This window comes from Antechinus flavipes, chromosome 4 (assembly GCF_016432865.1).
Source record: "Antechinus flavipes isolate AdamAnt ecotype Samford, QLD, Australia chromosome 4, AdamAnt_v2, whole genome shotgun sequence".
Taxonomy (NCBI): Eukaryota; Metazoa; Chordata; class Mammalia; order Dasyuromorphia; family Dasyuridae; genus Antechinus; species Antechinus flavipes.
Window position 1 is genome coordinate 5580270 of NC_067401.1, and position 24816 is coordinate 5605085.

Below are 24816 nucleotides of genomic sequence, written 5' to 3' on the forward strand. Positions count from 1 at the left end.
ATTCATGGTACCTGACCTAGCACATAGTAGGTGCTTATTAAGAACTTGTTGAATTGGACTCAATTATAGAGAGACCTCATACAAGAGTGGCCTGGGAGGCCGGGGCCTGGGTCCAAATCCCTGCTTTGTCAGATAATAACAATAGTATTACAATACAGCAGCCCCACTAATCCACCAGTCAGCGAGAGGGATCCTTCCTGACTTCTGTTGCACGTGGTTTTGGGGATGGCAGGGCAGCATCACTCCTACGAGTGCTTCGGCAGGTTTTCATCCTCAGAGACCATTTCCCATCATTCAACTTTTTAAATGATGACCCAGAGAGGTGAGGAGCTACTTGTGGACAGGATCGGTGCCTGATTTCCGAGTTCCTGGGAAGTGCTAGACCAGGATCCCCCTCTCCTGTCACAGTTCTGAACCAAGTGCTCTCCCTATACTTCCTCCCACCAAGAAAGTGGGAACTCCTTCATTCATTCAATTAAGCACTTCTATGTGCCAGAAACCACAATTAAAAAAAAATTAAAAAAAGAATTCAGGAAAAAAAAAAGAAACAGAATCCAGGATTTGCTTTATTATATACACCCACACACGCAAACCACATATATTTGTGTATGTCTATGTGTTTCTATATATACATAAACACATTTTTTTCATTCAAATATATACATATATTCTGTAAGGTGGCCTTTGGGCTTGATACAGAATTAAAGTATATTTCTGTGAGGGGATCCTTTTCACAACACCGTCATCCTCCCAACTTTGCTGCGAGAAAAAGAATCATTTTGTCCATTTAAATGACATTTTGGCCCTTGCTGCAAATTGTATTGATTTGCTTTCCACGCGGTCTGTTCTCTGGGAGTTGAGGCTGCCTTAATGGTGTGATGAGGAAAATTAAGCATTTTTCTAGCTGGTTGAGCAGAAAGGGTTTTCTCTGACGGTCCAGGAGAGCGCATGCATGTGTGCAGACATATCCATCCCCAATATCTCTTCCTCCCCTGACACACACACACACACAAAACCAACACAGGATTTAAATTTCAAGGCTAAGAAGCAGAACCCCTTGTTAGAACCTCTGGGAACCCCCTTTAGAAAAGAGGGGACTTGGGCACCTCCTGGAGGAGCTCAGCTTTAAGCCCCCATTGGGGAGAGACCCTTCCTAAGGTCCAGTGTGTTATAAGGGATTATTACTAAGAGTTTGTTGGTTGATTGAGCAATCCTTCCTGAAGTTGAGTTTTTTTCTCGAATTAAATGGTAAGTAGAATTACGAGTCACAAAATCCTTTCCTCTTCCCCTGGTTATGGAGCCGTGTTGTCACCTAATGACTGAGAACCTGTCCCCGAGTCTGGGAGGTTAGGATTGCGCCTTGTCTCTTTCCATCCTGGGGCAGTCGCTTAATCTCCCCGGGCTGGGGCATCGCGCTGGCCGCCTTGCCAACCAAGAGCCAGGATTCTCTGAAAATCGTTTTCGGTGCCGTCTGCCTTTTGGCCCTCGAGCCTTTGGAAGCCACTCGGGACAGGGGGAGAGGATGGCCAACCCTTGAGCAGCTGTGGATGCCCAAGGCTAGGGAGCCCCTCCAGGATGCTCTGCCTTTGTTGGACGCCGGCAGGTTTGATTCCGGGTGAAGAGAAGCTCCCAGAGAGCAGATGGATCTCAGCCACTGCTTCTGGCCCTCTTTGGGGGCGATTTCTCAGTACAGTGAACACGCGTGCAGCTCACATCTGCTCTTTGATTTCCCCACATGCTGGAAGACTGGCCCAGGACAGGGGTTTCCAAACTAGTGATTTTAATTAAAAGGGGAAGGGGATGGAGTGTGTGTGGGGGGGTTCTAAGTGAAAAAGGGTAAACCACGTGGTTACCAAAAACAAGGCAGCTTGGGAAGTGGAAGGAGAAATGCTTTAGGAGGGAATGGATGTAGATTCAAATATGGCTTCTAAGCTTAGCAACTAGGGGGTCTTGGGCAGACAATTTCCCTCCCTCAAAAAATGAGAGATTTGAACCAGGGGATCCCAAGATTCCTTCAGGCTCCAGGTGGGATCTAGCGATCCCAGGAATTCTGACGGTGCTCAGTGGCGAGCTGTGCCACGGTTCCCTGGGCCTGCCGTGCTGGGCGCCAATGATGGGCCAGTGGGGGAAGCCTTAGTGCGGCGGGTCCCTCCAGAGGGGTCTGCTCTCCACTTAGCCTTTGAGCCACGCCTTGGCTTGGCTCATTGAACCCATCCTGGAGGTCAGCTCCTGTTACAGACCCTAAGGCTCACTCCCAGCAGATCAAACGATGAACAAATACTTTGTGATCGGCTGCTCTGTTCCCGGAGCCTCGAAGAGCGGGAGGGACCAATCCACAGGGAGCTTATGGGCTTTGTTCCTCTGGGAGCTTGGGTCGGGGAGGGAGGGAAAATCCCCAAATTAAGAGTCTTGGCTTTGGAATCCCAGGGCCTGGATTCAAATCCCACCCCCGGGCTACCTGTGGGGCACAACCACCCGAACCTGTTTCCTCCTTTGCCCAAATAAGGGCCTCTGAGAGCTCTCCCTGAGAAAGCAAATACACTGGGGATAAAGACAAGGAATTGGGGGTGATGGGCAGGAGGCGTGGCTGGGGGACCTGAGCTGAGCTGGCCCGGAAGCAGAGGACGCCCCGTTTGGGGAGGCCGAGGGCCTGCCCGGAGCCAGATCTCGGGCCAGGGAATGGAAGAGGCAGGCTGTACTCGTGAAGCTCTGCCAAAGCAGGCCGTGGAGAGCCCCGGAGCTTCTTGAGCTGGGGAGTGACCCGGCTTTGGGGACATGTTGTAGAGGTCGGAGCAGAGATGGGAGAGAGACCAGAGGTGGTGGAAGGAGGGCGCGGAGTGGGTGGAGGGATTCTGGCTGGGCTGCCCCCCTTCCCGCCCGGAGGAGGGGAGCCTGTGGGAAGAGTCTGGGGCAGGCTGGCCATGCTTTGGAAGGGCCCAAGTCTCTGGGGAAGTGGGGAGGGGCTACTCCTGGACCTTGGGATCGTCTTCCAGGGGAGGCCGGCAGGGCCCGACCCCCTGGTTATCTGGAGCGGGGTGTGGGGGGTGAAGCTGGACCCCGAGATCCCTGAGCAGGAAGCCGAGAGGGAGCGCTGGAAAGGTTCTGTGTCCTGTAAGGTGGAGGGTGGGGGAGGAGAGGGGGAGAGGATGGATTTGTCTAATCCTAGCCCATATTAATAGTATGGCTGGAGGGAAAGCCCGGACTGGAGCAAGCCTGGAATGGGGCTGGCAACTGCAGAGTACATCCCCCGCGCGGAGCACCCGGGGCGGCCGAATCGGGGAGGGGTTCCCGGGGCGGCCAGGGCCTTCCTCCCGAGCCAGATTCCCCGAGCGCTTCCGCTGGGTCAATTAAACGATTTTATTGGCAATTTAAAAAATGGATCAGATTTGTGGAGAATCGGGGCGCCGAGGAGTAGAAAGGCAGCAGATGGGGGGGAGAGAGGGGGACTGGCTTCCGTTCTACCTCTAAGATTTCAGCCATATGACCCTGGGCCGGGTGGATTCCCCTTCTCTGGGCCTCAGTTTCCTCATCTGTCAAATGAGCTGAACAAGGAAATGGCGAAAGCACTCCAGCGTCTTTGCCAAGAAAACCTTCGGGCCGGAATGACTGGACATCGCCATAGGGCAGAGCGGTGGATCCCTTGGGGCCCTTACAGCCCCGCCCTACTTTTGTGGGATGATTTCATACAGTCCCCCTCCCCCTGAGCCTCAGTTTCCTAAAACTCTTTGTCCTGTAAACTGAAGGATTTAGACTCCCAGGCTCCTTCTAGATTTAAAGGAATGATTCTTGAAGGTTTTGTTAAGCTCAGTCCCCTCCAGGCCTGTTTCCTGCTCAGAAAACTGCCCTGAGGGAATGAGATGGAGGAGAAAGAGCCTTCTCTGGATGTGGAATAAGAGGTTTTGGTGACCTTGATCCTCCAAGTCTCAGTTTCCTCACTTGTAAAAAGAGGGAGGTTCTCTTCCAGCTCTGAGTTTTTTCCTTCATTCTGGCTGAGGTCTTAAAGTCACTCGATGGTCTTGCTTTTGGGGGTTCATTTGTGCTGTCAGGGACCTTCGGGCTCCCTCATCTTTACGGAGCAAGAACTGAGGCTCACAGACCTGAGTCTGCCGGGGGTCCCCTCAAGCCGGGGAGGCTGGAACTGGAAGCACCTCCTTCACCTCAGCCAGGCCCCTCAGCCCGCTGCCGGCAGGGAAGCCTGGCTTTGGGTCATTTTCTCCTTTGTTGTTGTTTCTAAAAGTCTGTTTGAGAACTCTCTTCCAGAAGAGACACATGGCGTGGCAGCTGCCCGTGACATCACACTGCAAAGACAAGGGAGTTTTCATTTGGTGCTGCTCAGATTTAGAGGAGGGACTCAGTCTTGGGGATCCGGTTGCTAGGTTGTTTTTTTTTTTTTTTTTAAGCTTCGTTCAAAGTTGAAAAGAGGCAAAAAAAAGAAGCATCTGGGGGATTTTAAAAATTCTATCCTTCCTGCTTCAGTTTCCTATGGGGACCAGAGGGTTTTGGAAGGTTTTGGCAGGTCCAGCCGTGCTCTGGTTGTGTCCCTTAATTATATAAATGCAGAAAGAGATCCAGAGCAGGGGAATGAGTGTCTCGCAAGAGGTCACGGAACACTTCCCGAAGCCTTGATTTCCAGTCTAGTACTTTTCTTCTCCCATCACTGCCTCTCGGGACTGAGGTTTTCTTGGAAGTCCAACCCAGCGAAAAGGGAACATCCCCAGAAGGTTGGCAGGCCGGCTTGGGGGAGTTTGTGGCGCCCTGCCGGTCTGGAAAGTGCCTGCTGAGGTATGGAAAAGTCGGGGCCTGCAACCCATCAACCGATTCTGGTTCTGGGGACTTGCTGGGCAAAGGGGACCCAGGGATTAAAGGGAACTCTTTCCTGGCCTCGAGGAGCTTACAGTCCGCCTTCTGGTCTGTCTGCCCGCAGCAGCCACGGGACAAAACTCTCCCCTTTAAACAAGGTCTTATAGTTGTGCTTATAGTTGGTCTGAAAACCAGAGCGCTTCTTGAGGGGACGCGGGTTCCTGCAAGAGAAATGGAAAGCCTCTGTGGTGGAGGGGTCCTCTGGCTACATGTCAGTTCCTTGAGCAAAGACACCGCTGCCTTTTTAATCAGTGAATCCTCAGAACTCAGCCCGGTGCCAGATAAATATGGAAGGTCATCAGGACTGGTTGTTCTGTGGGATAAGTGGGGAGTTCTGCTGAGGTTCCTGGGGTTCTAGAGCTCGAGTTAGAAAGTTAGAAGAGACCCGGAGGCCATTCTGCTGGGGGCCGTTCTGCTTACTTCCTTTTGCATCAGATGCTAAAATTCTCCCAGGTCTTCTCTGAGCTCTTCACATTCCCTGTTACAAATAAAATCACGCTCCCTTCATTCTTCTCAAGGGTTTTACAAACCTTAGTCGGTCCTTAATAAGTGTTCATTCATTCTTTCGGTGCTAGCTGGGGCGGCAGATGGAGTGCTGGGCCCGAGTGGGGAAGACTCCAGTTCAAATGTGTGAGCCTGTCTGCCTCAGTTTCCTCAGATGCAAAATGGGACTCATAGTTGGCCCTCCCTCCCCGGATTGGTGGAGAGGATCTAATGAATTAAGGACTAAAAGTTATTGGGGAGTTGTTGGGGGCTTTTCTTGGTGGTATTTTCCTTCTCTCCCTACCCCCTCCCCCTCCCCACCTGTTCCGAGTCTGCTGCAGGGTCCTGCGGAGAGTACTTTCCGGGAGGAGGGGGGGGTCACCCTGGTGGGGAAGCATGGGGAGGGGGCTGGGCTCCTCCGCCTCTGCAGCCACGCTCGGCTGGCTCCCTTCCCGCAGCGAAGGCGGGAATCCAGTCCGGCGCTTCCGCGGCCGCCGCGCTTCCCTGGGAGCCCGAGCTCGCTCGCTCGCTCGGCGCCGCCGCCGCTCGCTGCTCGCTCTCGGCTCGCTCCTCGGGCGGCAGCAGCGGCTCCGCTCCGCCCCTCGCCCGCACCCGGCCCGGGGGATCGGGAGCCCTGCGTGTCCGCGGGAGGATGCTGGGCGGGGGCACGGCCGCCCCTGCGCCGCGCTCAGCCTTCGGCCCCCCGTAGCTGCCCCTGCCCGAGCCCAGGGCTGGCGGAGGGGGCGGCGCCTCGGGCCTGAAGCGGGCCGGGCCAGGGCGGCCCGGGTGCGAACGGGCGGGCCCCGAGGCTCCCGAGACAATGAGGCGGCCGCCAGCGAGCTCCGCACCGCCCGCCGCGGCGGCAGCAGCTGCACCGGCCGCAGCCTGAGCGGCCCCCCTCCCAGCGCCCCCTCCCCCCGAATCGCCCCCCGCCCCGCCCCCGGCGGCAGCGGCGGCAGCAGCAGCAGCAGCAGCAGCAGCAGCAGCAGCAGCACAGGAGGAGGAGGAGGCTGCAGCGGCAGCGGCATTGGCAGCAGCCGCCGCCGGCCTCCGAGCCTCTAGCCAAGCTTGGCTCCCAGCCGCTCCGTCCCTCCGTCCGTCCGTGCGTCCATCCATCCATCAGGCGGCCGGCCTGCCAGCAGGGTCCGCCCCCTCTCTCCAGGCCATTGCCCGCCTCGGATTTCTCTCCCGCCTTCTCCCGAGCCCCGGATCCGGCTCTGGTTCTGGTTCTGGTTCTGCAGGGCGGGGCGGGCGCACGCTCGTTTTCCCGGGCATGGACACCCGGGTCCCGGGGGCGCTGCTGGAGTCCGACGTGCCGCATTAGCCCCCCGCCCGCAAGGACAGCGGCAGCGGGGCAGGCTGAGGACCGCGAGGAGGAGGAGGAGGAGGACGGAAGGATTCCTTGGACGCGGGCATCGCCTCCTGCAGCCTCCTCCCCGGAAGGGAGCCGGTGCCCGGGCCGGGATGCTCGCCCGGGAGCAGGCTGCCTGAGCCGGAGGCGAGCGCGAGGGGCCTCCCGGCAGGAGCCCCGGGAGCCGGCATGTACCTGCTGGACGGCGGCGGCGGCAGCAGCAGCAGCCCCGAGCCGGGCCCGGCCACCATGCAGCGGGGGACGCCTCAGAGGAAGACCGTCTACCGCATCTCCGTGACCATGGTGAAGAAGGAGCTGCTGCAGCCGCCGTCGCCGCCCCCTGGGACGGCGGGCACCCAGGGGCCCGGGGCTCCACGGCAGCGGCGGCGGCGGCGGCCGCCCACGGCCACGGCCAGCCTGCCCCGGGGCGGCCTGCTGATGGAGGAGGCCGGAGAGGACCTGGTCGAGGAGGAAGAGGAGGACGGCCTGGAAGAGAGAGAGGGGGAGGACCGAGTGCCCAGTCCCCGCAGCTTTCGGACCCGCAGCACCGGCCAGTTGGAGCTGGGCCGCCTCAAGGTGCCCAGTCGGCCAGATCTCTTCCAGCAAGGCTCCGTGGCGGGGAGCTCGCCCAACGCGGGGGCAGCCGAGCCGTCGGGCCGGAGGCCCAGGAGCCCCTCCGGGGGCCACGGCGACAAGCAGGAGGAGGTGGAGGGCGAGCAGCAGCAGCGGGCCCCGGGTAGCCCGGGCTGTGAAGGAGGCCCCGGGGCCGAGGGCCCCTGGACCACGAGCCCCGGCCCCGCGACCGGCACCGGGCTAAGCAGCCCGGAGGAAGCCCGCGAGCCGGAGGTGGGGGAGCAGGACTCCGGAGCCCCTCGGCCCGATGAGGAACCCCAGCGGCTCCTCCGGAGGAGCCTCAGCTTCCGCCACTGGCCGGGCGGGGAGGTGCTGCGGCTGCGGGCCCTCTCCCGCGACAAGCACCACCGCAGCTCCGGCTGCCTGCACCAGCCGCCCGAAGGGGAGCCCCTGTGGGCCGCCGAAGAGCCCGGGGATGCTCTGGCCGCGGCGGCCGCCGCGATGGGCCCCGTAGCCTCGGAGGAGCCTGTGCCCCTTCCCCAGCCGCAGCCCCCAGCCCCAGCGCAGCCCTCGGAGAAGCGCAACACCCTGGACGTGGGCGAGGTGCTCAGCAAGGTGGACCCGCTGGCGCTGTCCGAGCTGGAGCGCTGGGAGCGCAGCAAGAGTAAGAACCGCACGTTGGATAACAGCGACCTGCAGCGGCTGGAGCGGGCCCAGGCCCAGGCCGTCGGGGGCCGGGGCCTCTTCCCCGGGGCCGCGCTGGGGGCCCCCGAGCACCGGCTGCTGCGCTTCTTCAGCGGCATCTTCGCCAGGAAGGACGGCACCTCGACCCCCTTCGCCAGCCCCAACGGCCGCTCCCCCCGCGGCAGCTTCGCCCGCTCCCGGGGCTACTTCAGCAGCCTCAAGAGGGCCGCCCTGGACATGCAATCCAGCAGCGAGAGCATCGGCGGCTCCCCGCAGAAAGGTCAGCCTGTGTCCTTGGGGCCCTGCGGGGCTGGCCGGGGGCCGGGGGGTTGTGTCCTTGGCGTCCAGCGGGCCGGCCTGGATCCTGCGGGGCTGGTCTGGGCCCCCTCGGGGCTGGTCCGGACCCTGCGAGGCTGTGTCCTTGGGACCCTGCGGGGCTGGGCCAGGCCCTGGATTGGAGGTGGGGGGTGGGAGGGTTGTACCGTGTCCTTGGTGCCCTGCGGGGCTGGCCTGGATCCCGCGGGCTGGTCTGCATCCCCCGGGGCTGGCCAGGCCGCTGCAAGCCGTGGGCTTGGAGAGAAAGCAAAGGAAGAACGGGGTGGTTTGGGGAGCTAGAGAAAGTGCGGAGGTGGGGGTGGGGGTGTTCTGGAAATGAGGCTGGCTTTCTTCCCTCCCCACCCCCCACACCTGGTCTCCTGTAGCTGCACCTGGGACTCTTTCATTCATTCACTTTCTCATTCATTCATTCTCTGTGGCCCCAGGTGACCTCTCCCTCACTTAAGGACGTTCAGCTGCTACCTGCCTCTCAATTGTGTCAGTGAAGGGGGGGAGGGCTCGAAGGCTTCCTCCTGCAGCCATTGGAAGGGAGAGCTGAGGTGGCCAGGCCAGGTGGAGGGAGAAGTCTCCTCCCACCTCCTTTCTCTCCTTCCAGGGTGAGAAGTGTTCCTGGAGGGAGGGTACAGAGGACTGGGTTCAGGGCCAACCTTTCTCCTTACCTGTCTGGCTGGGGCGCAGATTTGGCGCACCTTTTCCCGTAGCCCCATCCGGTCACAATCCCACGGGGGGGCCCCCAACAGGTTGGGTGGGGTCTCCCAGGGAGGAGGGGGCAGAACCAGGGTTGGACCCCAGCAGCTTAGCTAGTGGTGCCCTTTCTGCCCACATACTGCCTCAGCCCTCTGCCCCGACCCAGTTTTGTTTCATGTAAAAGGACTAGGTGACCTCTGAGGTGTTTTCCTATTCCTGCTCGTCTGAGATCCCCTGATTCTGAGGGGAGTCTAGCTCAGGAGGTACCTCGGGGAGACTCCCCCATCCCCAGAGGAAGTCACTTTAGGGGCTCTCTAGGAGGTGGGACCCAGTGAGTCTTAAGGTGAAGGGAACAGGAGAAATTCTGTGGGTGGAGATAAGGGGGAGATGTTTCAGGCTGGAGCCTCCAGACTGAGGTTAGGGAACCATCCCAGTCCCTTTGGCCCAAGCACGTAGCTTGGAGCCGGGACATGGTGGGCCAGACTGGTTCTTTGCAAGCTTATTCTGGAGGCCAGAGGCTTTCTAGGAACCAGAAGCCCCAGGACATGGTCCCATTTCTAAGATGCCTCATTTGTTTATATGTTAGAAAAACTTGAGGATCAGAGGCAAAAGGAGTAGGAGATAAAGTTCTGGACTCGGAACCGGAAGCCCCGTGTTCGAATCTCGCAGTTGCCATTTAGTTCCTTTGTGACCTTGGCTAAATAGGTTAATCTCTTTGTGCCTCTATTTTTTTTTTTTTTTTTTACCTGTAAAAGGAGGTAGTTGGACTTGAGCAAGGGAGCATGGTGATCATTTCCTAGATTTCCATTGGGGCTCACTCTGCCTAAGAATAATCTCCGACCTTTCCAGGCTTCTTACACATCCCCAACACAGATCCAATGGACACTGGCTTTGGCTGTTCCACAAATGAGCCCACTACCCCCATCCCCCATCGCAGAGCTCTGGACATTTTCTCTGGTTTTCCCCCATGCCTGGAAGCCTTCCCTCCCTTAATTATCATCAATTATTCCTCTATGCAGCTTCCTTGCCCACCTTGTTGTCTCCCCCATGAGACTGTGAGCTCCTTGAAGGCAAGGAGTCTTCTCCCTCTGCCCTGCCCTTGCCCTCCAGCAATTGGAGTTAAGTGACTTATCTAGTCATACAACTAATAAATGTAAAGTATCTAACGTCATATTTGCATTCAAGTCCTCCTGACTCCAGGGCCTCTATCCTCTGCACCCCCAAGCTGCCCCTTTTCCCTCTTTTTGCATGTCCAGCACTTAGCACATAGTCGGCAATTAATAGATGCTTATTGACTGACAGACTGAAAATAGACCAACCTGTCAGCTACTTTGTGTCAGGTTCTGGACATGTAAAGACAAAAAACCAAATTGCTCTTTCTCCTCCAGGAGTGAATGCATTAGCTACAAACAGATAGTATTGGTAGGAGGGGCATTAACAGCTTGAGGAAGGGCAACCAGGTGAGGCTTCCTATTGAACATTGCTTTTTTTTATTTTTAAATTTTTAGAAAAGTTTTTTTTTTTATTTTTAAAACATATGCATAGGTCATTTTTCAACATTGATCCTTTTATAGCTTTTTGTTCTAAATTTCCCCCTCCTTCCCCCCACCCCCTTCTCTAGATGACAAGCAATCCAATATATGTTATACATGTTAAAATATATTAAATCCAATATATGTAAACATATTTATACAATTCTCTTGCTGCATAAGAAAGATCAGATCAAAAAGAAAAAAAAAGAGTAAGAAAACAAAATGCAAATGAGCAACAACAACAAAAAGAGTGAGAATGTAGAACACTGTTTCTTAAATTTTTCCCACTCTCTATCCTTTTATGTACAAGAAATTTTTATGGGACTCCAGGCACTGTGTATGTCTCTGTCTTTTTGTCTTTTTTTCTGTCTGTCTCTGTCTCTATATATTTATTTAGGTAGATATAGACATAGATAAGCATAGATAAACAAGTCTATTTATGTATATATATGTGTGTGTATAAAATCGGCCCACGAATCAAACATTAATTCAAATAAATCGTAATTTCGCGATTCCCACATTGTTACATTTCCTCATGGGGTTGAGACCCCCAATTTAAAAGCTTTGCTGGAAGATGGTGCTTGAGCTGGAGGGAGTCGGGCTAAGGGGCAGAAGTGAGTGAGAATACCGTCAGTACAAATATCTGGAGATGGGAGATGGAGCTCGATGTAGGATGGCGGTAAATTTGGCTAGAGAAGAGTTAGCCCAGGTGGGGTTGGAAGGCTGGTGACAACTAGTGGATGTATCGGCCCAGAGAACAAAGACAGGAGGCCTCATTCTTTCTAACCATTTTCCTCCCCTTTACTGGAAAAAACAACAACAACAGCCAGTTGTATTTGTATTAATGTAGTCCCCCCAGAAATGGTTGCTTTGTTTTTCCCAAACAGTCAATTTGCACCAAGCTACACCTACTGCTTCCATCCTTTTACATACATTGGGATGAGAATCCAATCACGGGGTCCTAGTTCTAGCCCTTTTTAATTGGTCTTTTGCATCTTAGTAATCATAGACCTAAGAGGAAAACAGTAATTAACTGCTCAGTTCCTAGACAAGTGCCTTTCAGAGAGGTAAGCAAAATAAAAACCCAGGCAATTACTCAGAATAAAAACATCCCGGGGTGGGGGCTGGCTTGGGGAGCAGGGGAGACCTGTTGCTGCAAGATAAAAGCTCTGGGGACTCGGGCCTCTGTCCTTTCTGGGGGGGGGGGCAGATATTGATCAGCTGGCCTGGAAATGGCCGATGTGGGGTCCCACAGTAGAGTTCCTCTTTCCCTCCCTGAGCTTCCGTGACAGGAGGGTGCTTTGAATGAAGATTTTGTGGCTTTTGGCTCCGATAGAACGCAGCCAGGAATTGCATTAGTCCGAAGCCTTCCAGGCGGATTCTGAATTACTGAACAGCAAGCACCAAATGTTAATAAAATCGAGAAATGGTGTGGGGCAGTTACAGCAAATCCAACCAGGACCCGGGGCCCAGCTTTGTTATGAAGCTTCCATAGTTACAGCAGAACAGTCGGCATTTTTCTCTGGGACCGGAGCATTTTCTTTCCACTGAATGTCTGGAACGTTCCCGGTCCTTGGCTCTAGAATTGGAAGGGACCTCAGGAGCATTCTGGTCCAGTTTTCTTATTTGCAGGATCAGGACGCTGAAGCCCAGGACGGGTGGGAGTCAGAGATGTACTAGAAAGAGTACTTCTGTCCGTCCTCATCTCGGGTCCAAAGCTTGCCTTTCGTGCTTATTACTGGAGTGACCTTGAGCACGTAATTTAACCCACCTGGACCTTCGTTTGTTCATCTCTAAAATGAGATCATTGGATTATTTGATTTCCTCCGGGGTGGATTCACTCCTCAGTGCCCCGAATCACCCCCTTCTCTGGAGCTTTTAAGTTGTCTCGCTGGCCGTAACCTCCTCTCTGGTTCTGATCCTCTCATGCTCTCTCCCTTCCCCCATACATACCCATAATGTCGAGCTTTAAAGAAAGGTTTCCATCGAAAGTTTTGGGATTGGGGCCTAATTTTTCTGGTGTAAAATCCGTCATGAATCTACCTTCCGTTCTCCCATTGTAGGCCCGGGTAATAATAGCCTGACATATAAATCTTAGATCTTCTGTCTGTTGTGCAAAAGCGGTATGCGGTGAGGAAGGATGCCAGCGCTCTTTGTGTTTCTTGGCCCTTGCAAAGTCAAATCTTGATCTTTGTGGGCTATTTTAAGATCTGACTTTTTAGCTTTTAGTAAATGCATAAAATTTCCAAGAAATTAAAGATGAATTGTAATAGGATCCCAGCAAGACAGAAAACTGACTTTCCTTCCTTCCTTTCTCATGGTGGAAAAATAGTTTTAGAATTCTCTGAGTCCAGTGATGGGGGACGGATTATTAGTCAACCCATGTTTTATGGGGTAACTTCTCGGCACAGACCCTTATTGTTGACCTACTGTGTTCCGCTGTTTGTTAATAATTCACTTGGGTTCACCGAGCATCTTGAAGTGGAGGTTTGGAATCAGTATTCTCTATGAGGCAGAGATTTGATATTTGCTTAGTTTAAAAAAGAGATTGTGGAGCAAGACACTAATTCAAAGCAAAACACTGAGATGTGATTTCTTAAATTTACTCTCTTGAATGGCCATTCTCTCTTGTTATCTTCATCATGCTCAGGAATACTTTCATTTTGGTGTTTGACCCTAGTGTCCAGTACAGGGCTTGGCACATAGTAGGAACTTAGTCAGCTCTATTTCTTAGTTCTCTGATCACATGACTTCCCGTCTCCAGTCCTTAGCTGCTCACTATGGGCACTAAACCATATGGTTTTTGAGCACCTTCCCATTTCTGAATCCTAAGATCTGAAGCTTTCCCTTCTTTGGGCCTCCGTGAGCTTATTGTAGAAGGAGGTAACCGTCCCTTCTACCTCTCAGTCCTAGGATTTTATAATTTCACTCCCTGGGCCTCCTGAGGAAAATATGAACTCCAGGAGCTCTGATAGTCCAGTCTATACCCCCAGTGAATTATTCTAGGGCCCATTTAGCGGTAGGTAAATCAGCAATGGATAGTTTCTCCCCCCTAGCATGGGTGACATGTACAAACACTAGGGAAGAATTTTTTTTTCTTTTTCTGCACTATATAATTTCCTTTATTTTTATTTTTAATACACATTGCTTCATGAACCATGTTGGGAGAGAAAAATCAGAGAAAAATAGAAAAACCATAGAGAGGTAAATAAACAGAAAATAGAAGTGAACAGAGCATGTGTTGATTTACATTCAGCCTCCTTGGTTCTTTCTCTGGCATTTTCTGATTGCTTTGGATCACTGAACCACCCAGAAGAACCAAGTCTTTCCTAGTTGATCATCGCTCATTCTCGCTGTTACTATATACAATGTATTCCTGGTTCTGCTTGTTTCGTTCAACAGCAGTTCATGTCAGTCTTTCCAGGCCTTTCTAACATCTGCTTATTCATCTTTTTAGTTTATAGAACAGTAATATTCATACACCACAACTTTTTCAGCCATTCCCCAATTGTTGGGCATCTATTCATTTTCCAGTTCTTTGCCACCACAAAAAGAGCTGCTACACACATTTTTGCCCATGTGGGTGCTTTCCCCTCCTTTAAGATTTCCTTGGGATACAGACCCAGTAGAAACACTTCTGGATCAAAGTCTGTGCACAGTTTTATGGCCCTTTGGGCATAACTCCAAATCACTCTCCAGAATGGTTGGATCCTTTCACAACTCCACCAACAATGCATCAGTGCTCCAGTTTTCCTACATCCCCTCCATCATTTATCATGATCTTTTCCTGTCATTTTAAACAATTTATTAGGGAAGATTTCTTTAGAGATCATCAGGCACAGTGATGTCTTAAGAAGCCAGTGCTTGAGTGGGCTTTTCAAAGCAATGTGGTCTTTGCAACCAGCTAGATAACATTAGTAGTAGTTTTTTCTAGGGGAAAGTGAGTGTGTGTGTGTGTGTGTGTGTGTGTGTGTGTGTATGAGAGAGAGAGGGAGAGGGAGAGAGAAGAGGGAAGAGGGAGGAGGGAGGAGTGGGGGTCAAGTAGCCCTTCTTTGGGAAGCTTTGAATTGGTGTCCTCCACCGAAGGCCTGTTCTCCGCACGTACCCAGTGTTCTCAGAGGTCCTGTCTGCCTTTGCCAAAGCATCCCGTAAATAGAGTTGTCTTGGCTCTGCTGGGTAAGCTGGCTTCACTTTGTCACTAGCAAAGAGCAGTCACTAGTGGGGCCCTTTTGGAAAGCTGTTCTTTGGAGACCATGAGTCCACGTTTTGTCAGGGGTACGAGAGTTGGTTTTGTTTCCCTCTTTATGTCTGTTGAATGCTTCTTTGTGAAATTTAATTGAGAAATACAAATTTAGGAAGCACCTACTATGTGCTGGACACTGGGGATTTTCTTTTCTTTTTGCTGAGGCAATTGGGGTTAAGTGACTTGCCCAGGGTCACACAATTGTGAAGTATTAAGTGTCTGAGGCCAGATTTGAACTCAGATCCTCCTGACCTCAGGGCCGGTACTCTACTGTGCCATCTAGCCGCTCTGGCAGCTGATTTAGAGATAGAAAGAAGGTGGGAGGTCATCAAGTCAGAGGTCCTTATTATGGAAAGCCATTGGTTTACAGATACCCAACAAGTAAATGCTGAAGGTTTGCTTTGAACCCCAATACTCCTTATCCCTCTCTTCTCGGAGGAGACAATCTCAGTCAGGCTACGTTGTTCACTAAGCAGGAAGCAATTTGCCCAGGGTCACCCAGTCACGAATGACCGAGGCAGGGATCTGCTTGTTCCTGCTGCCTCCTTGGGGCATCTCCCGTGGAGCGTGGGGCGAGTGCCCCAGTTGCTGACTAAATATATCTTTCTCCTACGATGGGACGTGTGTTTAATTTTTTTTTTTTTAAAGATCAGTGGTAACAATTTGTATAGGGACCACAGATGTCTTATTAGATGTTTCCGTGATGAAAACCCAAAGGACAAAGAAACGCTCATTCTCTGGAGTGAAGTCACCAAGTATACCAGCTGGGGGAGGGGAATAAAGAAGGAAATCTCTTGTGTATTGGGCCAGCTCTGTGTAGGAGCTGAAGGGGATAGCAGCTGAGTTAATATATCCAGATTACAAAGAACTAAGGAGGTATTAAGGTCACTGAATGAGAGAAAAGAGGAGGGATTAATGTCCCGGTATCAGTGGGAGGACCAGATGCTTAGAATGGGGTCTCCCCCCCCACCCTTTCCTTTTTATATTTAGAAGAGATCAAAAATCACATTCAATTTTAGAATTCTACTTTATTTGGCTGGTGCAGGTGACCCAGAATCAGAGATGTGGATTTTTAGAATGTGATGCCATCATTTCTCTCCTGCAATCTCCTGTTGGTGGATTGCTGTATTGACCCTCTTATTGCTCCTGTGAAAACCAAAAGGGCCGGGGTAGATATTCCCGTTGGGTGGATTTCTCTGATTTTGGAAGAGAGATGAGGAGCATCTGTGGGTTCTGCAGAATTTGGGAGTTAGAAGATGCTGGCCCACCTTGCCCGGTCTTTTCAGAATCCCTGGGCCTTTATGGTGTTCACATTCAACTCAATAAATATTTAATTAAACACCTACTGTGTGTCTGGCACCATGATAGGTGTTGTAACCACAAAGAAAAGTACAAAGGAAAAAAGAAATCTTCCCTCCCCATAGAATCTTATATTCTTCCAGGAAAAACAATGTATTATTCCGAATTACCTGGTTCTTGAGAAAACATTTGATTATTGGATTGGTTTGGATTATGATGATTGGATTGATTATTGATTATCTTTCAAGAGGAAGAAAGCAGGAAGGGTCAGGAAGTGGGGTCGTTGAGTGGCGCTTTTAGGGAAGGTTGAGATTCGGAGTCTGGGATGAGAAGGAATATCATTCAGAGCTGGGAGAATGATCTCTGCAAATTCACGGAGGTAGGAGATGGATTGTTGTCTATGGCCAGTGCTCCTGCCTCCTTCATCTCCTCCACTCAGACCAAGGCTGGTCCCAAGATCCTCCAGAAAGCTAGTCTGGACAGTACTGGGGAATGAAGTGATCCTGGAAAGATCAGTGGGGCTGGCCTTCAAATGTCTGACTGTAGCCAATAAGCCCTGTATCCCAGCAGATCTTGAGAATGAGCAGCTTATCGGAAAATACATGGGGCTTATAAACTATTCCTGGGTCACAGCCTGGGAACACATTTTGATCACCCAATCTCTGTCTATTTATTTTATGGCCTCATCAAGGGATTTAGAAAAAAAATTAAAAAATAAAAAAATAAAAATAAATTACATTTAAAAAATAAATAAATAGCATTCAAGATATTGGGTAGGGGAGGTTGTTTCTTTGGTTTAAAAAAAAAAGAGAGAGATCCTAAAATATTGACCGATCTTGAATTTGTGAATTATTTTTTATTATATATATATTTGCATTTATTTATTTTATATTTATTTTTTATATTTTGCAAAAAAGAGTTTTTCAATTCAGGGCAATTCCAAGGAAGAGCAAATGTAAAAGCTCCTGGGAACCCAGGTTTTGGCAGCTCTCAAAGGAGGCTATTTCTGGTAAATATGGAGCATTTCTTCCTCTTCTGAGCGGACAATCTTTGGGGACCAGTTAGGGTGACATTCATCTGGGTTTTCATTCATTGGAACTCTCATCCTGAAAGGGTCCAGTGTTGGCTCATCCATTCATCCAACAAGGATTTATTAAGTATTTGCAGCTGCCTTCCCTACCAGTGACTGTTGAGATGCTGGGGGTCTGAAGGGAGGAGGAAATCTAGTACGGGGGCCCTGGAACCTGTGGGCAGGATCCCCAGCCTGGAAGGGACTTTGATTCTGCTGGGCATCTTTCTAAGGATAGCCCTAAGTCTCAGGAATAGTGGTTTTGTTTTTTTTTTTTTAAAGTGATGATCATTTACCTTATTTCCATGTTTCTTTCTCTGATAACTAATAAATGCTGTTTAAAAATAGTTCCTTGTGTGGGATAGGAAAGAGATGGAAAAGGACTTTAGAGTTAGGGATGTGGATTGTGGGCAGCTTTCCTAGGCCTTGCATCTGACTGTTCTAGGTACGTTCAGGTGTTTACTTGGAGGGAAGAGGGCCAGCCTAAGAGCCGGTTTCTGGTCTGTGTTTTCCCCTCATCAGAGGGACGCCCTTGAGGAGCAGCAAAAAGTACTTTTCAGAGTCTTCTCTTCTTGAAATCCTAGTTTTCTTCAACAAGCCTTGGAAGTCCGTGTCATGGTGGGATATTCAGTTCATCAGAGTTGTATTTTTCATTTTTAGAAATTAATTCCCTCCTCATTTTTGCCTTTCCCTTTCCCTCCTCTCCTCAACATCTTGGACACTTCTCTCGGTACTTGTTGGAGTAAACGGTCAGTCACCGACTCTGGGACCCTGACAGGTGTCGAGCGAGAGGACCACTGGGCCTCAGTTTTCCTCGGCTGTAAAATGAGACCTTTGACCACATAATCGCTCCGGTCCTTTCCTGCCCTTGGTCTCCCAAGCTGTGCGAACTTGGCTCAGTCAGAGAACCCAGGTCAAAACCCAACTGTGTCATTTACTTGGACGAGTCATTAATCTTCCTGGGAGCAGTTTATGGGTTGGATTTAATGGCCTCTGTGGAGGCCGTCATCCAGCCTCAGCATTTTTTCTATAAAATGAGCAGCTCAGACTAGCCTCCATTTCTACTAGAGCCTCCCAGTGATGACCCAGTGGTGAGCGACTGTCCCCTGCCCTCCCCTCCCCCCATAGTCTGTAGACTGCTTCCAGAAATCTCTTCCTTTTGTTCTCCTTGTGGAAATCCATAGATTTACTGGGATAATTCTTGAGTCTGTGGAGCCCAAAGCTATCAGTACGCTTGAGACATTTTCCATCTCTTCTCATGGCAAAGACTAATTCTTTGATTTGTAATTGGATTGAAACGGAGATTTTTGGATTCAGAAGGAGGGGGGGAAATGCTTGAAACTGCTGGTGACGGTGAATCTGAAAGCATTTTGTCCCCAACTCTGTCCCTAAATCGTTCATTTGGAATGTTTAAAAACCAGTTTCAGGCTCCCTGTTTGGTAGTTTGGTGCTCCCGACCACGATGAGCTTTTCCAGCCAGGACTACTTTTAGGATAGGGCTCGACGTGACCAGAGGTGAGGGACTTTCCCTCTCTGGGCCTCAGTTTCTCCATCTGTAAAAAGAGCCCTTGAGCTCGGTGATCTCTAGTAATTCACTTCACCTCAGTTCCCTGACTTAGTTTAAATCAAAGTTTAAATCTATGTCTGTGCTTGATCCTGTGATCCTTTCCTGCCCTTAACTTAGATGATCCAGTTTCCATGCCCCCCAGTCTGTGTGGAGAGCAGCCACTCGAGAGATGGTAACTGAATGAGCTTCTTCTTCATTGTTCCTTTTAAAATACAAGTTAAGTGGAGGATCAGAATTCGAGGGTTGTTTTCTTCCTCATGGAAGCTGAATTTGTTTATATTTTTAAGCCTTTTTTAAAAACCATTTTAAAGTTTGTCTTAATTCTGCTTTTTCTCACACTGTTTGGACTTTTCCCCTAGATAGCTGTAAACATTATTCTACTGAGTGGAAGCCTCTTTGCCCGACAAATCCCTGTCATTCAGATGATAAGGGTAATATTGCCTGAAAAACTGACGGCGGGGTGGGAGGTGGTCCCAAGTTATACTCTGTGGAGCTTTCCAGATGATAAACTGAGGTAGCATGGAGCCCTTGTGATGTCCTCCTCTGCAGCAGCTTATGCAGAATGCATTTTTGGCTGTCCCTCTATGCAAAATATTTAGGTTTGCTAAGATAATTCTTGAGTCTGTGGGATGGGCTTGGCCCTCCCATCCTGCAATATTTACACTTGGGCGGCCTGATCTAGACAGTTGTTTGTAAGGAAAAAGCTGACACTTTGGGAAGTGGTTACACCTTAACATTTCAGATAATGAGCTACGTGATGCGCTCCCTCCCAGCTCAGAAGCCCTGGGGTTCTTTGCAGAAGGAAGATCAAGTCTGCGGGAGGTTCCTAGACGGATGACCTTGATCTTCCTGACTTGGAAGGTCACCGGCAGCCTTAGGCGGACCCGCTTCCTCTCCTTTTTGGCTGGGAACTTCTTCCCCAAACAGGATTAGAAAGAAGGATCCTTGTGCAGCCATTGGGCCAAAGCAGCAGCTTTGCAAGGATCCAGACCCGGACTCTGCCAGTGTCACCTGCGGCCATCTCTGCCCAGGTGGGATGGATGAGTATTTTTCATGGGGGTGGTTTGCTGGGGAATGGATGGGGAGTGAACTGCAAGCTGGCCGCTGCCAATCCTGGAGCTATTTTCTTGGAAAGCCGTTATTATTCTTTATTACATCAGGTTGGCCCCCTTGGGAATCCCCTGACCTTGAATAGGTGGTATTTGCTCCAGGGGCTCAAGTCCCATGTTCTCTGGAGAGAGAGTATCCTCTCATTAAGAAGAAACTAGCCATGTTCTTATATCCATCCATAATTCTGACCTTGAACCAGGTGAAATCCCAGCATGCTTTGGTATGTGTGCTGTCTCATGTCAAAAGAAAGCAGAGTAAGGATTTGGCCAGATTTTTTCCCTCAAAAATAATTTTTCTTGGATATTTTTTGGAAGAGAAAATTCTAAAGCTGCTAATCATATTTAGCTTCCTCCAAAGCACAGCTCAGGTGTCATCTCCTACCAGAATCCCTCTTTGCTCATCATCCCCAGCATTTTACACTTTGCTCTTTTTAATATTCCACCTATTTAAATGCTTCATGTTCATCCTCACATGTTTATCACTCCCCAGCAGACGGTAGGATCATTGGCTCTTAGATTCTTAGCTTTAGAGCTAGAAAGAACCTCTCACTTTACAAATGAGGAAACAGAGACTGAGAGACTTTCAGTGACATGCCCGGGGTTATACAAGGAAGCCTGCAACCACTTTCCTTTGTTGTCTTCCTAGTCCCACTGCTTAGTACAGTTCCCAGCATGTAGAAATCATTTCTCAATTTTTGTGGAGCCTACTCTGTGCCCAGATCAAATAAGGATTTCAAGGCGATCTTTTTCTTGCAACCATTTCCCCCCTTTTGAAATGTTTTATGGATGCTTATTTTTTTATTTTCTGACATTTTGCAATTTCTTCTTCCTTCTCGTCCTCCAAAACACCCCTTGTAAACAGTAAGGCCACTTAATCCAAACAAAGCTTCCCATCCTGCTGACTACCTCTGAAAAGGCAAACTTCATTCTGTATGTAGAGCTTCTATCTATATCCATGTCTAGATGTCTACATCTAGAGTTATCTATAGAGAAATCTCTTCTGTCTTTATATTACCTACGTTTTCTAATGTGTGCTCTCCCAATAACCCAATGATCTAGTAAAAAAAAAAATCAGAGCCATTTAACAAAATCAGCAACGCCACCCTCCCCTAGCTGATATCTCCATTATTCCATAGCTACCCATAGTCCGCCATCTTTTCCAAAAGGAGACGGGAAAGTGCTTTCTCTTCTCTTATGTCTTCTTGGGGTCCCAGAAATTTGGTCATTTTGAATTCACAAAATTCAGTTTCCATTGCTAATATTCTTTCCATTTATATTATGGCAAGTGGTTGTCTGTATTTTCCTGGTTTTCTTTATTTGACTCTACAGCACAGTGTGTAAGTTTTCCCGCCTTTGTTTTTCTGTCTTCATCATTTTCATCGTTCCTTCCATTCACGTTCAGATGCCATATTTCGGCCCTTCTCCATCCATGGGCCTCTACTTTGTTTGCAGCTCTTTTACTACCACGAAAAGTGCCGCTGTGATTATTTGGCACATTTGGGTCCTTGCATTTTGCCACTGGCGAACGATTCAATTTTATTCAATTCAATAAACTTAAAAAACAAAAAAACAAAACTACTTTATATTTTTAAAAAGCACCATGGAAGGTGTTAAAGATAAAGAACTCACTAAGTGGGAGGGAGGGGTCCTGTCAAGGGCTGACCACAGCAGATCTGCCAGTCTGGCAGGAAGCAATCTGGATTGAGGTTGAAGGTTAGGGTAAGGGGAGGGGGGTGGATGTGAGCCCAAGGTGGGGCACTGGAGTTTGCTGAGCGGGCAGGGCCGAAATCTGCCCTGTGCTTTCAGAATATCATGTTGACTGACAACCACCTGGGCGGAAAACTGGAGAAGGGAGAGACTGCAGGCAATCGCACTTGCTCAAGCCAGGGTTGGAACTAGGGGGAATGACCTTGTTAGTAGACAGAAGGGGGTGTTGTGCATGCAGAAGCTAATTAAATGTGGAATGTGAATGACTCTTTGGCAGTAAAATATCAGCGTAGATTAGTGCCATGTTAGAGGTGGAGGGAAAGGAGGGAGGTGTGTGCTTAGAGTGTGGTCTGTGGGTTTGGAGTTATGGAGAGTGACTTGGAATCCTGCCTCTGACACTTAATACCTGTGTGATCTTAGGGAAAGCACTTCCTCTTTTTGAGGACTCGGTTTCTTCATCTGTACAATGGGCCGTTGGACTATGTAGCAACTTTGGTCTCTTCCATGTTATTCTATGAAAACCTATTTTAAATTATATCTTCCTGAGTTTTACTTTAATGTCTTCCCATCTCGGGTCATTGGAGCACCTGATGTTATTTGGATTACTGATATGTTTTAAAATGGCGCCTAAATGGGAATTGCTCTGGGGATTCTGCTGGTTTTGTTGCTCCTGTTTGGCCGGGTTCTTGTGGAGCCCTTGTTCTTCCACAGATTCGGGGCAACTTTCCCGTCACTCGGCCCCTGTCTTCGAGCCTGCCCTGGGTGGGAAGGAGGCTGGAACTGACGTTGAAGAACCCTGAACGTTGGCCACAGAATCCAAGAATTGGGAAGGGATCTGGGAGGCCATCAGCCGAACTGCAATCCCAAACACGCCAGCCTGGTGATAAGCTGGTGCTTTCTGGGAGTCTTTCAGGAGGCAGCCCGTCCCACTTGCAATTCCAGTTCAAATCTTAGAGAGCTTTACTTAAATTAAAACGAAATCAAACTCAAACCTAGCTGCATCCTTTGTTCCTTGTTCTGCTTTTGGGGCCCAAGCCAAGAAAATGAATCTTTCTTCCCCGTGACATTCGTTCAAACACCTATAGCCAACTTTCACACTTCCTCCAAGTCTTCTCTTCCTTCTTTGTTCTGTAGGGATTCCATAATTTTGAAATGATCTTCTAGCTGTGGAAAGAAAAAAAAAAAACTTCAAGCATTCTGAAAAATTAATATGCCATCTGCTGTGATTAACATGCCAGAAATTGTCAGTTTCCTTCTTGAAATACATTTTTATTGCTATTTTTTAAAATATCACTTATATTTCCCAATATATCTCTCGTGGAGAGCCATCTTTTGGGATGGAAAAACGGGGAAGGGGGGAAATGTCAACAAAACTTTCCTACATGTTGAAAAGATTTGACATTATATGCGCCGTTCTGCACCCAGAGTCTCCCACCTCTGCAGGGACGTAGCACAGGTGACTCCAAGGCACATTTACTGTGGTGACGAGCCCTAGTTTCTATGGTTTAGAATCTATGCGACTACCCCCTCCCTTTTTTCTTTCGGTACCATTTGGGAACTGCCAAAGCTGTCAAGCTGTGTAGCAGTGATGCTTTTATTTCTTTGATTTTCAACGAAAATGGTTTTCCAGGCCTTGAGGATCCTGGGTTTTTCGTCTCCTTTTCTTTGATCCGTTTGCATCTTGTCTTTTGGGATGACTCAATGACCATAAGAGAGGTCGTCTCATCTCTCTACAAGAGATCTGGAATTTATGACACTAGAATTGTCCTAGATTATTCTGTGCTGGTTTATCGTCGGACTCTTGTCGCCTGTCCATACTTACCTTTATTGGGCTGGAAAAGTGGGGGGAATTCACAACCCCCACGTTAATGAGGATGATGAATAATGAATATAAATATTGTCGTTGAATCATTTCCGTCCTGTCCGTCTCTCTGCGACTCCATTTGGGGTTTTCTTGGCAGAGAAACTGGCGTGCTTTGCCATTTCCCTCTCCGGTTCATTTGACAGGAAAGGAAACTAAGACAAAACAAGGGACTCGTCCACAACTAAGTGTGTGAGGTCGGATTTGAGCTCAGGTGTTCCTGACTCCAGCCTTGGTGCTGCGTCCACAGTTTCTCTTGGAGAAGAACCCCCAGATTGTAATAATAGCAGCAACAGCGTTCTGTCAGACTGTAAGCTCCCAGCAAGCAGGTGATACTTCCCGATGGTCGTTCTCACTTCAGTCCTTGGCGCGACATCTGGCCCAGAGCAAGTGCTTGGTAAGGGCTTTTTAATTGATCAGCGGAGCACATGCTTAATAAGGACTTACTGATTGAGCCAAGAAAATTATTGACATTTCTATTACCTTTAAGGCTTGTGAGACCCCCTACGCACTTTATTTCATTTGATGTTCACAATAACCTATGGAGATTTTTAAAATTTACATTTATTTAGCACTTTCAGATTGTAAAGTTAAATATGTATAGATATTAGTATGTAGGTATGTATATTGGAAGGCATAACCTTGCAAGGCAGGGGCTGTTATTAGTTTCATTTTACTGATGGGGAAACTGAGGCTTAATGAGTAGTTAGAGATCACGCTACTCATTGTCTGCAGCAGGACAGGAGCCTAGGTTTTCTCAAGCCCACGTTGAGCATTCTTACCAAAAATGCCATCTGGGCACCTCAAAGTAGTAGATCATTCTGTCAAAAATGAAAAACAAATCTTGTTGTTGAAATAGTTGCCGTTCCCAGCTCTTTCCTGAAGAAATGCAGTGTTTCAGAAAGAACAAGGCAGGTTGTAAAGGGGGCTTGTTTGGCATCTCAGCCCCCAGCTGTGGAGGTCATTCTCTGGGCAGTCTCAGTTGGGGTGAAGTGCAGGAAGCGGGGAACGGAAGCCCCTCTTCGTCCCGGCGCATTAATGAGGACTGCCTTTGATTCCTCTGGCTAGAAGCACTATCTTCAGTGTCCTAGATGAGCTGGAGTCCGGTTCCCAACATGACTGGGCTTTCCCCTCTGCCCTCTGCATGAGCTCGGAGACTCAGGCTGGCAGCCTGGGCATTGCCCAAGCTTTCTCTGACTGAGGTGCACAAATAGCCCAGGGGGCTTCTCTCCTGTTTATTATTATTTGGGGAGGGGGGGTGTAGGGCTCTCCAGCCAGGGCCTTTCCACCCTCATCCTTGATCATGAGCCCTTTCCTTGTCCGTGGCCCATCCACGGCCCAGGGGCCAGTTGCCCACCATTGTCCAGCATCTTACTGGCTTTCCCAGGTCCTTCTGTTCTTCAGGGCCCAGAGCTCACCTTTCCCTTCCTGATCTTCCTGATCAGGCTTTTCTGA

The 24816-nt window shown here is 49.8% G+C and overlaps 1 protein-coding gene across 8 annotated transcripts in view; it reads left to right on the top strand.

Annotated features, from left to right (window-relative positions):
- Positions 1-24816, top strand: part of AGAP1 (ArfGAP with GTPase domain, ankyrin repeat and PH domain 1) — a 612588-nt gene that overhangs the window by 184276 nt on the left and 403496 nt on the right. For 4 of the 8 annotated variants that reach the window (XM_051999110.1, XM_051999113.1, XM_051999114.1 and 1 more), the window contains exon 1: positions 7138-8231. The exons of the other annotated variants lie outside the window; for them this stretch is intronic. In XM_051999110.1, the coding sequence (XP_051855070.1) occupies positions 7769-8231 (463 nt within the window). In that variant the 5' untranslated portion in view covers positions 7138-7768. Of the gene's footprint in view, positions 1-7137; positions 8232-24816 lie in introns of those variants that run through there. 8 annotated transcript variants of the gene reach the window in all.